This window comes from Mustela putorius, unplaced genomic scaffold (assembly GCF_011764305.1).
Source record: "Mustela putorius furo isolate JIRA1106 unplaced genomic scaffold, ASM1176430v1.1 tig00000145_pilon_pilon_pilon, whole genome shotgun sequence".
Classification (NCBI taxonomy): Eukaryota; Metazoa; Chordata; class Mammalia; order Carnivora; family Mustelidae; genus Mustela; species Mustela putorius.
The window spans coordinates 8,989,499-9,006,707 of record NW_025421294.1 but is presented as its reverse complement, the minus strand read 5'-3'; the positions used below and the strand labels follow the sequence as shown (position 1 = coordinate 9,006,707).

At 34.7% G+C, this 17,209-nt stretch overlaps 1 protein-coding gene across 4 annotated transcripts in view; it reads right to left on the bottom strand.

The window, feature by feature from the left end:
- Positions 1 to 17,209, bottom strand: part of ERCC8 (ERCC excision repair 8, CSA ubiquitin ligase complex subunit) — a 55,153-nt gene that overhangs the window by 20,814 nt on the left and 17,130 nt on the right. For all 4 annotated transcript variants that reach the window (XM_004744600.3, XM_045075306.1, XM_045075307.1 and 1 more), the window contains 6 exons: positions 16,975 to 17,098; positions 6,343 to 6,424; positions 5,231 to 5,299; positions 4,024 to 4,090; positions 1,956 to 2,056; positions 354 to 478 (listed from right to left, as the gene is read on the bottom strand). In XM_004744600.3, coding sequence (XP_004744657.1) covers positions 354 to 478; positions 1,956 to 2,056; positions 4,024 to 4,090; positions 5,231 to 5,299; positions 6,343 to 6,424; positions 16,975 to 17,098 — 568 coding nt within the window. The remainder of the gene's footprint in view (positions 1 to 353; positions 479 to 1,955; positions 2,057 to 4,023; positions 4,091 to 5,230; positions 5,300 to 6,342; positions 6,425 to 16,974; positions 17,099 to 17,209) is intronic.

The window sequence follows — 17,209 nt, the reverse complement described above, 5'->3', positions numbered from 1 at the left end:
ATGGCACACTCACATTACACACAGTAGAGCAATAATTCTCCACTAAGTGGGGAGAATGTGGTGGGAGCATGGTAGGGTGGACTGTCCTGTGTGAGAGTTATTAGTTCACATAATGAAAAAATATAAAAAGAAAACTGGAATACAGAGACCAGAAAAGAGTTAAATCTACAGAAGGACACCAAGTATATTTCACAGATCCATTTTAAAAATATATATTCAAAAAGTTAGAGAGAGGCACCTGGCTGGCTCAGTCAGTAAAGGATGCGACTCTTGATCACAGGGCTGTGAGTTCAAGTTCAAAAAAAAAGAAAAAAAAGAAAAAAGAAAAGTTGGAGATATTTACAATCTCTTACTAGTGTGTTTTCTCCATTGGAACTATTCCAGAGCCTCATTCGATTATCTGTACCAACAGTAAGGAGATGAAGCCCATCACTTGTAAAACACAAGCCATTAACTTTCCCATTATGAGCAGTGTTTGCTGCAATGAAAAATACAATTCAGTTAATCTATTATTACAGTGAGCACACACTTAATGCTTGATGTTACAGTTATTTAAACATATTAAAGGACAATTACCTGAATTACTTAAAATATACAAGTTGATTATATTTGGATTATTTGAATATCATAAGCCATATAAATTAGAGCCATAAAAATGGAGAAAAACGGAAAAACTAAAGAGGAAGAAATCTTGCCAAATATGATTTTTCTTCAGAGAGTAAGCTGTGCTGTACAACTCAATTAAATGCATGCCTAATATTAAATTTTTTAATTAAGCACCTTACAAATTTCTCATATAATATTTCCATTTTTTAAAAAAAGATTTATTTATTTGAGAGAGACAGTGAGAAAGAGCATGAGGGGAAAAGGTCAGAGGGAGAAGCAGACACCCCTTGGAGCTGGGAGCCCAATGTGGGACTTGATCCCGAGACTCCAGGATCATGACCTGAGCTGAAGGCAGTTGCTTAACCAACTGAGCCACCCAGGTGCCCCAATATTTCCATTTTTTAAAAAAATCTAAAAGTCATTTCATGGACTATTAAAAATCAGTAATACTAGTATTTGCTATTTTTAAAAACCTTCAACAGGGAAAGAATAAGTGTTCTAGTTTGATTTAAAATTTGTATTACCTTCAAAATGACCAAATTTGAGAAAGCATAATTCTCAAGAGCCTGATTAATTTAATTAAAAAGATTATTAAAACAATCATAAAACTGTATACAGTTCATCCTAAGATTTTTCCGGTTCACAATTAATTCTAAATCAGAATCTTATCCTATACAGAAATTAAATTCTAGGGGCACATAAGTGGCTCAGTTAAGTGTCTGACTCTTGATTTCATTTAGGTCATGATCTCAGGATCCTGGGATAGAGCCCCACCCACATTGGGCTCTGCCCTCTGCTAGAAGCCTGCTTAGGATTCTCTCTCCTTCTCCCTCTGCCCAATGCCTGCTATGCATGCAACACACTCTCTCTCAAATAACCAAATAAAATGTTAAAAAAAAGAAAAAAGAAATTAAATTCTATTGGAAAAATGAAATTGAGGTACTTTATCACCAGGATAGCAGCTGACATGTGTAATACAAATTACAAATTCTATTTTCATGCAATGGCCACAAAATGTTACTATTCCTTGTTTACTGTAGCTTCCTAAGTGGCAATGAATTTGTATTAGTTGACCTCACTGGAGGAAAAAAAAGTAACAACATAATTCAGAAATGTTTCTGCATTTGAAAATTTAGAGGTAGATGAAATGCCATACTTCTTCCTATCTTGAAAAAAGACAACCATAATTTAGTTATGTACTTTTGGAAATCAATTTATCGTGAATGGCATTTTTTAAATAATAAAATTTGCAACTTGTCCTATACATTAATTACTTGGTTTCAATTAAAAATTTTCAATATAAAAATACTATCATTGGCATATTTCTATATTAATGTATTCTTCATTACCTGATTCAACAGCTTGTGACTTTTTTCCATTATGCTGATCAAGAGTAATTAAACATCCTGATGCTCTTCTCACATCCCATAATTTTACTCTACTGTCAGCACTAAGAATAAATAGATGTTACATTGACATATATAGCTAGGACAGTGACTGTACTCTTCACCTACCTTTCCAGTATTATGGCATACAGAAGTCTCAGAGTATTAGTGCAAATATATTTGTACATTTGGGTTGTTTAACTTTTGCCTTTTCATCAAATATTCAAAATCAAAAGTAGCAAAAAGCAGTGGAAGGACAGAATTCTGCTGATTTTTGTTTTTAATGGTTCCTCCACCAAAACTAGATAGTTTTAGAGCTTGTCCCTTAGGAAGCTTTTTACTACATCCTTTCTATTGTTTATTACTCAAATGTTTTCTAGACAATCAAGCAGCTAACTAATTTTACTTTAAGAATTCAGGGCGCCTGGGTGGCTCAGTGGGTTAAGCCTCCACCTTTGGCTCAAGTCACAATCTCAGGGTCCTGGGATTGAAGCCCGCTTCGGGCTCTCTGCTCAGCAGAGAGCCTGCTTCCCCCTGCCTCTCTGCCTACTTGGGATTTCTCTCTCTCTCTGTCAAATAAATAAATAAAATCTTTAAATCTTTAAAAAAAAAAGTTCGGGGCGCCTGGGTGGCTCAGCGGGTTAAAGCCTCTGCCTTCGGCCCAGGTCATGATCCCAGGGTCCTGGGATCGAGCCCCACATCGGGCTCTCTGCTCAGTGCAGAGCCTACTTCTCTCTCTCTCTCTCTCTCTCTGCCTGCCTCTCTGCCTACTTGTGTTCTCTGTCAAATAAATAAATAAAAAATCTTTTAAAAAAAAAAGTTCATTTTGCATGAATTTGGTGTTTTCTTTTCATATGAAAAAATTAAGGTAATAGTAAGGACAATGTATTTATATTTGGTTTCCTATACTCAAATCAATCTTTGCAAGATATACAAGAATTAACTTTAATGTCTCTTAGAATTCTGACACTTATCTCAAGTATGTGAAAAGAAAAAAGGCAAAAAACCATGATCACATATCAATTTCAACTACTCCTAAAAAAAATATCACTTTAACTAATGCTATCATGTTCTCAAAAAGGACCTCAACAATATTCTAACAAATTGGGTTTATCCAGATCCCTTTAATTACAAAGAGCAACACAACACATTTTATAAGCCTATTTCTAAATAAATCTTTTTTCTGTAGGTAAAGGGCTTATCTCTTCCTGTAGTCTTGATTCTTTTCACAGATCACCATCAAAGCTAGCCAATTAGAAAAGCAAGCAAAAATCTAGCATTTCCCATTTTCAAAATGGTTTTCTTTCTTTTCAGCTTGGGGAAAAGTCTACAATGGGATGAGTCTGAGGATTTAAGTACTTTCTGAAACAGATAAAATTTGGACTTATCTGATTCCTAACATGATTACTAGGTCCATCTGAGAACTGAAAGCCTCTTAGCTTTCCCATGGTTTGAGGAAAACCAAGTAAGGCATGAATAATATAAATCTGCCCTATCATGGACCCACAACCAGCACCTAGCTTTTCACCTTCACACCTCCTTAGGCAGCCTTTTTACAGCTTTATTCTAGACTTGTTCTATTTCAGAAAGCATAGATCTTAATATCACATTCTATAAACTATTAACAGAAGCTTCTCTGGGGACTAAATTGCTTGGCTCATTGTAGGTAGTCATTACATATTATTAAATTGAATCAATTAATAAATGTTGAATCAGATTCAAAATAATTCTGTATTAAAGAAAATGAACTAAAATGCTACTGTTTTAAAATTAAGACTTATACTCGGGTAGAAAAAAATAGCAACATACTTTTTTTACAGGTAGTACTAGTAGATTTGCATTGCTAGAGATTCTCTTGTTTTCTGTGTTTTAAAAGGTGAGCGCTTCAAGATATGTAGTGACAGGACTTAAAAACTGTAACTCAATTATTTAAAGGGCCTAATTAATAACTAAATATGCATCTTAAAAAATAGTGTTTTTGAAATTTTTATCATTAATTATTAACTTCAAAACCAAATAATTTGCATGTTACCTTGCAGTTGCCAAGACATATTCACAACGAGGTGACCAGGAAACTGCCAATATTTCTTGTCTGTGACCTGCAAATATAACTGTATGAAAAGTCTGTAAATACTTGAAAAATCAAAAGACACAGTGTAATTAAATATGTCTGATTTTGAAGAAAGTGAAGACTACTAAACATAAATTGATATGATCATTACTTTTTCACATTTATAATAATCTATGTTTAAATATTAATATGAAGTCTGTGCGGCATTTCTCACACATGTTATCTCATTATAAATGGCCTGGTTTCACATTGGAAAGAGCAAATGAATCTTTTTTAATACAGCTGTTAGATTCAAAAGTGAATCCACCATTAAGTAATATAGCTTAAGCTCATTTACTTGTATCTACCACAAAAAAAATCCACTGCAGCAAACCATACAAGTTAAACATTCTAGAGAATAAAAAATGACTTCTAACTTTTCAGAAAGTTATAATAGAATTTTTTTTTTAAATTCATGATTGTAGAAAGCATTTGGATAAAATTTCTTTTCTAGAAAGCACATTCATTGGATAATTGACTTCAGCATTTTAATTCACTTTTGCCTAGATGAACTATTCAAAGTAGGTATTTTCATCGACCTAACATTATTACTAGAGATTCATGACAATTTAAAACAAATGTTGTCCATTTCACAAAATTCTCTTGACATATTATGTGTTTTTCGGGGATGAGTAAAAATGTAAATTTCCAAATTACAAGCCATCTTTCCATTGTTTAGAATCGATGATCTAATACTGATAAGTAGCAAAAATATTCAAATTAATATATCTTAACCAAAATATTACTTTAATAGCTTTTTCTAAAATATTTGCATTCAGGGGAAAAAAAGCACCTAGCAAGAACAATACTAAACAATGCCCATAAGACAAATGTACCAATGTAAGTTTCATAAATAATTTTTTTTTAATGTAGAAATAAGATAAGATTTTCAGCTAGACTTCCCATATCCTTTGAGTTTACCCTATGGGTATTGTTTATATAAATGTCTCCTCAATAGTTCAGTTTTATAAGAATAATGCACAGAAGGATCTTTATTTCCCTGTTGACTTTTAACAACTAGCACAAAATACATCAGTCATGTCAGTTACAAAGAATACATTGTTAGTAATGTTTCTTTTTATTGAAAGGTTTACTCAAAGTAGTTGTTGTTTCAAATAAAGAAAAATACCCTGTAAAATGTGGGAACAGGATCCAGACTTTAAGTCACAAAGTTGTACTTTGGGCCCTCTAGTACCAACTGTAAAAACAAAAACAAAAATGGTTTAAGATAATTTTCTTATAAATCATCACCAAAAGGAAACAAGAAACTACTATTATGAATCACACATAATATCTTCTCTGTATCCACACGGAAATATAAAAAAAGTACGCCAAAAATATACTTCAAATCATTTTAAATGTTTATAATTAGAAAATGTAATTGCAGTTATACCTTACCACTAAGAGAGCTGTATTATTACATTATCGTCTAATGTTTAATTTTGAAATAATAGGTTCACAGAAAGTTGCAAATATAGGACAGAGAGACCTTGTGTACACTTCACCCATGTTGTCCCAACCACTGTTAAAGTTAGGTAACTATACCACAGTATCACAACCAGGAAATCTGCATTGCTACAATGTATATGCACGATTCTATGTTATTTTACTATATCAAATAACTTTACTTAATGCCTCAGACTTTCCATATTAATGATACACTTCCACAGACTCTGGCGACAGTCTGAGTGGACCTTGAGGACAAGTTAGTGCCCAGCTCTTCTCTACAGATGATGCAACTGACTAGCGTCTGCAGGTGAAGACATTCATGCAGTGCCAAACAAATAATGGAATCATAGGGACCTGATACCAGATACCAGAAAAACACTTTTCTTCGTCACACATAAAAATTCTTTTTGTAGGTGCTTTCATAAAAATGGATGTTTAATTTGAATAAACACAATAAACAAAGGAAAAGAAAATAATTTCCATTTTTTAAATTGTGTTGGACTGAAAAAGTTACCAAATTTTGTTCATGTAAAATCTTTGAAATTTTGGTGGCTGAAAATTAACTCCTTAGGGAACAAAAATATACTTTCTTAATCTTTGAATCCTAGCCACTAGCACAGTGCCCGACTTGCACAATACCAATAAAACTGAATGTAAATATAGCATATACTTGAGCTTTTTTTTAAAAAAAATTATGTTCATTTTTTATAAAAAAATTATATTAAAACTAACTAGGTAATAAGAGCAAGCAAGTTTCAAAATGTTGAAAAGAAAAAGAGTATAGGTACAAACCTGCTACCAAACAGTGTTTGGTGGCAACTGGAGACATATGATGACTATAAACGGTTTCTTCAAAATTAAATATATCTGCAGTCTGATAATCAAAAGACATTAAAAATTTTTAAGTTTTAATTATAGTCACAAAATCAGTAAACATTTTATTTATTTCCACATTGTTACCAATTTTTAAATGACCATTAGCGATTTATTTGACTTACACATAGGAATGTGATACCCTCAAAAACCTGTTAATTTTAAATCCTATGTTATTGGAGTGCCTGGGTGGCTCAGTTGGTTAAGTGTCTGCTTTTGGCTCAGGTCTTGATCCCAGGGTCCTGGAATCCAGTCCCACACTGGGCTCCCTGCTCAGTGGGGAGCCTACTTCTCCCTCTGCCTGCCTCTCTCATGAATAAATAAATAAAATCTTTAAAAAATATAAATCCTATGTTATTTATTGCACTCTGTCCCTTTGATGAGAGAAACAGTTTTTCTCTAATAAATTCGAGAGATGAAGAAAAGACAACCACCTGGTTCACCATCTTCCTCACTACTCCAGTCTGGGGAACTTCATCGTCTACACAGGTGATCCAGTCAGTACTCTGCCTCTCAGTCCCATTCAACCTCAGCTACCGTATCCCAGCACTCTCATCACCTATACTCATTCTTTCTTCAAAATCATACATTTCAGGTATGATACATTAGCAATTTCAATGTATGACCACAATCTTCTACCATTTTCATTTTAGTTTTTCCCAACTATTTCCAAGACATCCAAATATAACCCAAAACTCCTATCAGTTCCTCCTATCTTTGCTTTTTTTTCCTTCTTCAGCATGGATTCAGAGGTTCAATACTGCATCCCACCATATCTCCAACTCCTTTGTCATTAATTCTTTCACTCCGTGGAGACTTTAACTTTGGATGACTCCAAATGTCTGCCTTCTCTGTACCTTTATCCACACTGATCTACACCAGAGGTCAGCAAATTTTTTCTGTAATGGGTAAGACTAAATATTTTTCAGGCTTTGAGGACTACTACTCATTTCTGTCATTACCACCTACTTATTTCTGCCACTGTAGGGTCAAAGCAGCCATAGACAAGAAAGAGCGCCCCCCCCTCCAAAGAAAGAGGCCATGGGCCCAGCTGACCTCTACTTTAACCCAAGAGAAGAGATTCTTACAGTAAAGCAAACTGCCATCACTATAAAAGATCATTCATCAGTGCTGACTTTCAGTATTGACTGCCAGTCCTATTATATTTCACTACTATTCTCTGCAATATTCACAGCTATTTCAAACTTCCACACTATCCACGGATATCACCACTTGGTCATAATAAGTGATCTGATCTTTGATTACAAAGAGGAATCAGAAAGTCATTCAATGAAAATTCACTGAATATGTCTTATCAACAAACCTACAAACACATTTGCTTCCATTTACCCTTCTTCCTTCTTTGTTCCTGTTATCATGGAAAAACTATCCTTCCTCATATTTAAAGTTAATATCCCTACCTGTGTTCAGATCCCCCTCAGCACTATCTCATGCTACACATCATCTCCTTTATCTCCAGGACACTTAAAAACTCTGCTTCCAAACCAGCTCATTACCATCAGCATTAAAAAATGTTCATGTTTCTTTCATTTTAACAGTAACCCTCTCCCCAAGACAGGAAAAGAAAAACCTTTCATGCTCTATCCCTAATTAATTTTCTTTCTTCTTCTTCTTCGAATCCAAACTTTGGCTCTCATTTCTTCGCTCCCGAATTTCTTAACTTACCACAATCTTATTTTTATCTCCACTACTCCCATTCACACTACTCTTCCCATAAAACTGATAGCTACCATCACCTAGTCTAGATCTTATCTTACCTAACCTGTCAGTAACATTCAACACAGCTGATTACTCCATCTTCCTTAAAACAATCTCTTTCACTGGTTCCATTATATCACATACTCCTGATTTTCCGCTTACTCTTATCTTTTACAGGCTTTGGTTCCTTTACCTGTCTTATTAATCTTGGTCTTCCCAAAGTTTTGTTCTATGTACTCTTCTCTTCAACTGCCACCTATATGGTGGTGACACAAATCTAAATTTTCTGTGTAGACCACATTCTTAAATACCAGATATGTATAGCTCACTTCCTGGATTATCTTCATTTGGATTTCTTATGAATCCTTCAAATTTAACAAATCTAAAATTCAACTCAATACCTCCCTAATATTTCTCTATCTTAGCAAATAACAATATATTCTACCTACCTGCCCAACATAGAGAACTTGAGAATAATTCTTGCTCTTTTTAAATAATAGCTTTATTGAGCTATAGTTGAAATACAATTCACTCATTCAAAGTATGTACTTTAATGGTTTTTAGTATATTCAGAGTTGTACAATCATCTCCAAAATCAACTTCAGAACATTTTTATCACACCAAAAAGAAACCCCATTCCCATCAACAGGCACTCCCCATTTCTTCCTACCCTCTCCCCTAGGAAACTACCAATCTACTTCCTGTCTCTATAAATTAGCCTATTTTTTGATGTTTCAGACATGGAATTATACAATCTGTGGTCTTCTGCAATCTTTCATGTAACATAATGTTTTTTCATTTCATTCAGCATGATGTTTTTAAGGTTCATCCACACTAACATGTATCAGTACTTCACTTCTTTCTATTGCTGAATAATATTACATTTGATGGCTACCCACTTGTCAGTTGATGAACATTTTATTTGTTTAGACTCTTTGGTCATTCTGAATAATGCCACTATGAACACTTGTCTAAAAGTTTTGTGTGAAGTTATGTTTTCATTTTGCTTTGGGTATAATGAAGTTATGTTTTCATTTTGCTTTGGGAATTCCTGGGTCATATGCTAAATATATGTTTTACCTTTCCAGAAATTGTTTTCCAAAACAGCTGTACCATTTTACATTCCCACCAGTAATTTATGATTGTTCCAGTTCATCCATATCCTACTCAACATTTGTTACTGTCTTTTTGATTACAGCAATCCTAAAAGGTATGAAATGATCATCTCACTGTGGGTTTGATTTGCATTTCCCTGAAATTCTTGATTTTTCACTACTTTTGATAGCTTATCAACTTGCAACTCCTGTCAAATGTCTGTAATCCTCTCATATCTATTTATCCCATTGCCATTACTCCAGTCAAGCAAGGATCTACTCACTCCTACCTGGATTACTGCAACCTCCTCCCTGGTCTCTTTGACTCTCCTCTTGCTACCTTAAAGCCAATTGGAAACATATCCAGACTGTTTCACCTAAAACGGCAATTTGTTGTTTTCATTTTTGGCCACCGCTTAGACTATTAAAAAGCTAGCTTCTTCTCCTAGGAAAATATTCAACCTACTTAATAAAAATAAAAATAACAAGGCCCCTCATGATACAGACACTGCTTACCTATTGGGCTTTATCTCTGGCTACTCTCCTTTGGCACTCTGGCCACTGTGAGTACCTTTCTGTTTTTAAAATGTCACATTCACTGTTACCCCAAAGAGTTTTCTCATGTTGTTCCAAGGACTGGAACTCTTATCCTCCTTCTATGGACTCATCATCCTTCATTTCAGCCAAAAGCCAGAGCACCACTTGCTCTACAAAGCCTTCCCTGATTCTCCATAGGTTAGGTGATCCTGCTAAAACACTGTACACTTTCATCATGATAGTCCCTTCTGGCCTTCACTGTTATTTCTTGTTAAATCATTTGTTTTCTTTGCTAACCTGAAGCTCCTTGGCAATGAATCCCCAGCTTTAACATGTAACAGAAATTGAATACATACTGTTGAATATATCCACGAATCTTACTCATTTCTAGAGAACATGACCTGGATACCGACATCTGTATTTTCTGATTTATATTCCATTATCCAAAATTTTAAGAAAACTCAGAATGAGAAAAGTTGTTTTTTACCCTAATGTGTAACAGAGAAGTCTATAAAACACATAAAAACACATTTATGGAAAGCTCAGATGAAGTAAAAGTATGATAGATATATAATATGTGCATTAATAGGAAAAATTAGTGACAGGGATAGAGGATGTGGAAAAGGACAATATCATGCCCTCTTAATTTTTCTTTGTACCTAGCACATGCACAAGAAATTATTTCTTATCGAATGTTTTCAAAGTTCTTATCAATAAAATGCTTTGCCTATCAGATAGAACTATGAATTCATGAAATACTATTTTTTAAGTAATCACTCCACCCAACGTGGGGCTCAAACTCACAACTCCAAGATTGAAAGTTACATGCTCTACTAATTGAGCCAGCCAGACACCCCCACAAAACACTATTTTTGGTTGGCAAAACATTTATGTTCTAAAGAAAATTTGAAATCAAAATATTTTTTCTTAGATTTTTAAAAAGAAGTCAATGTTAATGAAAGAAAATGCAAATGTATGGTATGGGCTATTAATCTTTAAACCACATTTTTAACTGAAGTATAAGTAACATACAGAAAAGTATACAGATCATAAGGGTACAGCTCAATGAATTTTCAGGAAGTGAACTTTTACAAAGTAACCACCACCTGCATTATAACACAGAACATTACAAACTTTCTATTACAACACCCCCAAAAAGCTCCCTACACCCTCTTTCAACCCTCACCAAGAAAGATAACCACCATAATGACTCCTATCACTTTAGGTTTGCCAATTTTTGAATAGGAATTATATATTAAGTACTATTTTGTGTCTGATTATTTTGTTCTATATTATATAAAATTCATACATTTTATTGATATAGAATTGAGTGTTCCCTTGTCATTGCTAGATAGTATTTCAATGTAAAATGTGCCAGATTTCATTTGACTGGTAACGGACATTTGAATTTTTTCCAGTTTTTGGTTATCATGAATAGTGCTGCTATGAACATTCTTATAAATGTCCCTTGGTACACATATGTATGCATTTATATACTCAAAAGTGTATCTTCTAGGTAACAAGAAACCCTCAGTTGATACCATATCTGTTTACCAACTGTAATCTCAACAGCAACAGATACACTTATTATTTTTTATCACATCCTTTAATTTTAGCTATTCTGGAGGATGTAGAAAGGTACCTCATTGTGGATTTAAAGTATCTACATGCTCAATTAAGAAGCTGAGTGTATTTATTTATTAGCTATTTAGATATCCTCTTTTATAGAGTGCCTAAGCAAATGTTTTGCCTGGGGGTACCTGAGTAATTCAGCCGGTTGAGCACCTGACTCTTGACTTCTTTCTTTCTTTCTTTCTTTCTTTCTTTCTTTTTTTTTTAAGCTTGTATTTATTTATTTGACAGACAGAGATCATAAGTAGGCAGAACAGCAGGCGGGGGGGCAGGAGGGGGTGGGAAGCAGGCTCCCTGCTGAGCAGAAAGCCCAGTGTGGGGCTTAATCCCAGGACCCTGGGAGGACCTGAACAGAAGGCAGAGGCTTTAACCCACTGAGAGCCACCCAGGTGCCCCTGGACTCTTGATTTCTGATCCTGATCTCAGGGTCCTGGGATGGAGCCCCATGCTTCTCTCTCTCTCTCTCTCTCTCTAATAAATAAATAAATAAAATCTTTAAAAAAAAAAATTCTGCTGCCTAGTTCTCTATGGGTTTCCAGTCTTTTAATTTTTCTATTTTTTATATAATTTATATATGTCTTTTTCCAGATGTATGCATCTGTCACATATATCATCTCCCACTAAATTCATGGCCTACTTTTTTACTCTCTTAATGTTTTTTGATGAACAGAGCTTCCTAATCTTAATGTAGTTCGATTTATCAATCTTTCTCAAAGCCATTACTTCCCCAACATAATGCAGGGTTACTTGTGTTATAAATCAAATGACGGTATATGTAAGGTGTGTTTCTTGATTATCCTGTTACACTGTTTTTGTTTTTGTTTACTTCTATTGATACCACACCACCTTAATTAGTGTAATTAAATTTATGATCTTAGCCCACTTTCATAAAAAAGAGTCCTGTGAATATTTTTATTAGAAATGCACTGATTCTATAGATCACTCGGGGTAAAACTAGTACCTTTACAATACTGACCTTTCTAATTCTTGAATATGGTATATCCCACCATTTATTTAAATCTTAACTTGTATCATAATTATTCTATAGTTATCGGTGTGGTGTTGAGTGGTCTTGTACACTTTTCAATTTCTTACTAGGAATATGATTATTTCTGATGCAATTGTTAATGATAATACTCCCAAATTCAAAATTCTTTGTGTCTCAAATTCAGAAATGCAACTGACCTTATATCCAGCAATTTTGCTAAGTTTACTTTAATTTTAATAATTGGTTAGAGATTCCTTTGGATTTTCTATGCTCACAATCATGTCATCTGTGAATGACAGTTTAAATTCCTTTCATTTCTCTCTCTCTCTTTTTTTTTTTTTTTTTTTTTGGCTTTATTTTACTGCCTAGGACTTCCCATATAATGTTAAAGGGAGGGGATAATAGAGATAACTCAAAAGGGAAAGCTCTCAATAATTTACCAACAAACAAAAAGTTTGCTTTAAGTGTGTTTTAAAAAAATAGATACTCCCGGAGTGCCTGGGTGTCTCAGTGGGTTAAGCCTCTACCTTCAGCTCAGGTCATGATCCCAGGGTCCTGGGATTGAGCCCTGCATCGGGCTCTCTGCTCAGCAGGGAGCCTGCTTCCCCCTCTCTCTCTGCCTGCCTCTATGCCTACTAGTGATCTCTGTCTGTCAAACAAATAAATAAAATCTTAAAAAAAAAAAAAAGATAATCCTTACTAAATTAAGGAATTTCCCTTATGTTCCTAGAATGTTAAGAATTTTTAAAGAATCAGGAATGAAGAGTGACTTTTATTATAAAGTATGATGCATTTTTTTCTTGAAAAAAACAAATACAGAGGCAAAAGATCTCAACGTAATAAAGAATACAGACAGGGACACACACACACACACAGATAGATAGGTGATAAGCCTATAAGCTTATCTCATGAGCCCACAAGCTAATCTCACCTCTTCTTCAACAAGGAGAAGCTGATAGTTTCTCCTTGAAGATTGTTTTCCTTCTAAGATCAGGAACAAGACAAGGTTGCCCATACCTTACTACTTTTTTTCAACTTGGCATTGGAAGCCCTAGCCAGGGGATGCCTGGGTGGCACAGTAGGTTAAGCTTTCAACTCTAGGTTTTGGCTCAGGTCATGATCTCAGGGTCACGAGATAGAGCTCCATGTCCGGGTCCATGCTCAGCGTGAAGTCTCCTGGAGAATTCTCTCTCTCCCTTCCTCTCCCTCTACCCCTCCTGCTCCTGCTCTCTCTTTCTCTCTCTCTCTCTGTCTCTAAAATAAATAGCACTAAAAAAAAAGAAAAAAGAAAAGGAAGTAATCCTGGGCTGGGTAATGAAACAAGGAAAAAAAGCACAAAACTAAAGGAGAATTTGAACTCTATTTACAGATGATATGATAGTATGTACAGAAAACCCCAAATAGTCCACCAAAAACCTCTTTGAACTAATAAACAAATTCAAGAAAGCTGAAGGATATAAAAATCAATATATAAAAATCTGTTGTGTTTCTATATACCAATAATGAACTATCAGAAAGAGGGATTAAGAAAATAATCCCACTTATAGCTGCATCAAAAAGAACAGAATACCTAGAAATAAAGTAAACCAAGTAGGTAAAAGATATACACACTGTAAATTATCAGATATTGATGAAAGAAACTGAAGACACAAATAAATGAAAGGGTATTCCATACTCATGGATTACAAGTATTAACATGTATAATGTCCATACTAACGAAAGCAATCTGCAGATTCAGTGCAAGTGCTATCAAAATTCCAGTGGCATTTTTATAGAAACAGAAAAATAAATCTTAAAATTTGTATGGAACCACCAAATCCCGAATAGCTAAAGCAATCTTGAGAAAGAAGAAAAAAGCTATAGGTATCATACTACTTGATTTCAAACTATTTTACAAAATTACAGTAATCAAAACAATATGGTATTGGCATAAAAACAAACACAATGATCAACAGAACAGAATAGAGAGCCCAGAAATTAAACCCGTGCATATATAGTCAATAAATTTATGAGAGAGGAGCCAAGAATATAAAATGGGGAAAAGAGAGTCTCTTCATGAAAGAGCATTAGGAAAATCAGACAGCAACAGGCAAGAGTGAAACTGGACCACTTTCCTACACCACATACAAAAATAAATTACAAAATAGGTTAAAGACTTGAGGAGTGCTGGGTGGCTAAGTTCGTTAAGTGTCCAACTCTTGATCTCAGGGTCATGAGCTGGGCTCCAAATAAGTCTTTAAAAAACTAGATTAAAGACTTGAATCTAAGACCTGAAACCATAAAACTCCAAAAGAAAACAAAAGCAGTAAGCTCCCTGTTACTAGTCTCTGCGTGATGATTTTTTGGATTTGACATCAAAAACAAAGGCAGCAAAGGGAAAATACACAAGTGGAACTATACATCAAACTAAAAATCTTCTGCACAGCAAGGGAACCACCAACAAGACAAAAAGACAACCTGCTGAATGGAGAAAAAATTTGCAAATCATGTGTTCTGATACAGGGTTAACATCCAAAATATATAAAGAACTCATACAACTCAACAGCCAAAAACCATGAACAATCCAATTTAAAGAATGGGCAGAGGAAGTTAATAGGCATTTTTCTAAAGAAGACATACAAGTTGCCACTAGGTACATGAAAAAGTACTTATCACTAATCATCAGGGAAATGCAAATCAAAACCACAGTGAGCTATCACCTCACACTTGTTAGAATGGCTAATATCAAAAAGACAAAAGGTAACAAGTGTTGGTGAGGGTATGGAGAAAAGAGAACCCTTGTGCCCTGTTGGTGGGAATGTGTATTTGTACAGCCCATGGAAACCAGAAGGGAGGTTTCTCAAAAAATTAAAAACAGAACTACCTTATGATCCAGCAACTCCACCTCTAGCTATATATCCAAGGGAAACAAAGGCACTATCCTGAAGAGGTATCTTTTCCCCTATGTTCATTGCATCATTATTTACTACAGCCAAGTCATCAAAACAACCTAAGTATCCATGAGTGTATGAAGAGACATAAAAGATATGGTATTTTTGTACAATGGAATATTATTCAGCCGCAAGAAAGGAGGATATCTTGCCATTTATGACAACAAAGATAGACCTTAAGGACATTATGCTAAGTGAAATAAGTCACAGAATGATAACTATTATATATTATGTAGATTTCACATGTAAGTAATACACAATAAAATACTGTCAAACTCACAGAAACAGAATAAAGTGGTAAAGTTGATCTCAGGGTCATGAGCTGATTGGTAGGGGAGGGGGGAAACACAAAATGTGGAGATGTTGGTTAAAGGATACAAAATTTGGACAATTAAGAGACAAATAGTTGAACAGGGAAAGGAACTTGAGAAAGGGACTATCATACAATCAAGATGTGATCAGAAGACAAAAGATCATTTAGAGACAGCAAATAATTTAGGTGGAAAAGAGGCAGAAGCTAAGGTTGAGGGAGTAGAGGTTGAGGGTGAGATAACTTAGAACACCAGGATGAATTAAGACAATGGAAGTCCTTAGAGGTTTTGGGTAGAGGCACAATGAAACCACTTTATAAGTTAAGGTTAGCTCTGGGGTAGAACTTACCATGGATAATATGGTAAGCGAAGTAATGCAGGAATACCACTTACGAGTTTTTAGGAGTAGTCTAGATGTACAGTGTTGGTGAGAGAAAGAGAAGAAAACATGGGAGAGTTTAAAGAAAGAACTGCTAAGATTTGAGAACGAAATGGATGTGAGGAGTGATCAAGTTCAATTTGAACCTGTTACACTTGAGGAGATTGACCTATATTCAAGTAAGAGAGGTTTGTTTAGTAGACAGGTAGAGACACATGGGACTAGAATTCAGAGAAAGGATTAGCATTAGATATATAAATTTAACCAAATATCATAAAAACTATTTTTTATTATCTATCTTTCTTCTAAAGATTTTATTTATTTATTTGACACAGAGAGAGGAAGAGAGAGACAGTACAAGCAGGTGAAGCAGGAGACAGAAGGAGAAGGAGAAGCAGGCTACCCGCTGAGCAGGGAGCTGGATGTAGGGTTCCATCCCAGGACCTTGGGATCATGATGTGAGCCAAAAGCAGACACTTAACCAACTGAGCCACCTACGTGCCCTTTTATTATCTACCTTTATTATTTAGTGTCTACCTTTACTAAGCAGTAGTATTAGTAATTTTTTTTCCTTTAAGGTTTTAGGTCAATAGATGATAAATCCAGTTTTCTTCCTTAGATCACTAGACAATAATGTTCAAATAATAAAGATAATAATAACAAATGTTTTTTGAGCACTTACGATATGCTAACCATTGTTCCAGGTGCTTTACATATGTCAACATGTTTACAACCATTCTATAAGATATAATCACGAGCCCCATTCACAAGTGAGGAAACTGAAACAGGTGCAGACACTTGCCTATGTCACAGAGCTAGTCAGCTGCAGAGCCAAGACGTGGACTCAAGCAGTCTAGCTCTCCTTAACCACCACATATATGACATCTTGGCAAATAATCACACTAAAATGGTTTAGGGTTCAATTCCCCTTTGGAAAGGTTTTAATATAATATATACTTACTTGTAATGTATTTGTATCCCACACTTTCAGAGTTTTATCAAAGGAGCTTGATGTAAACATGCCGGTGTCATGAGGATACCACTGTACAGTCTCCACACTGTATTTGTGAACATCAGGATGGCTTCTACAAAACAGCAATCAAAATTTAGAAATACTTGATTTATATGTGTTTCAAAACTTACACTATACTAACAAGTAGCAGCCTCAAGTAGGACAATATGAATGGCCAAACCTA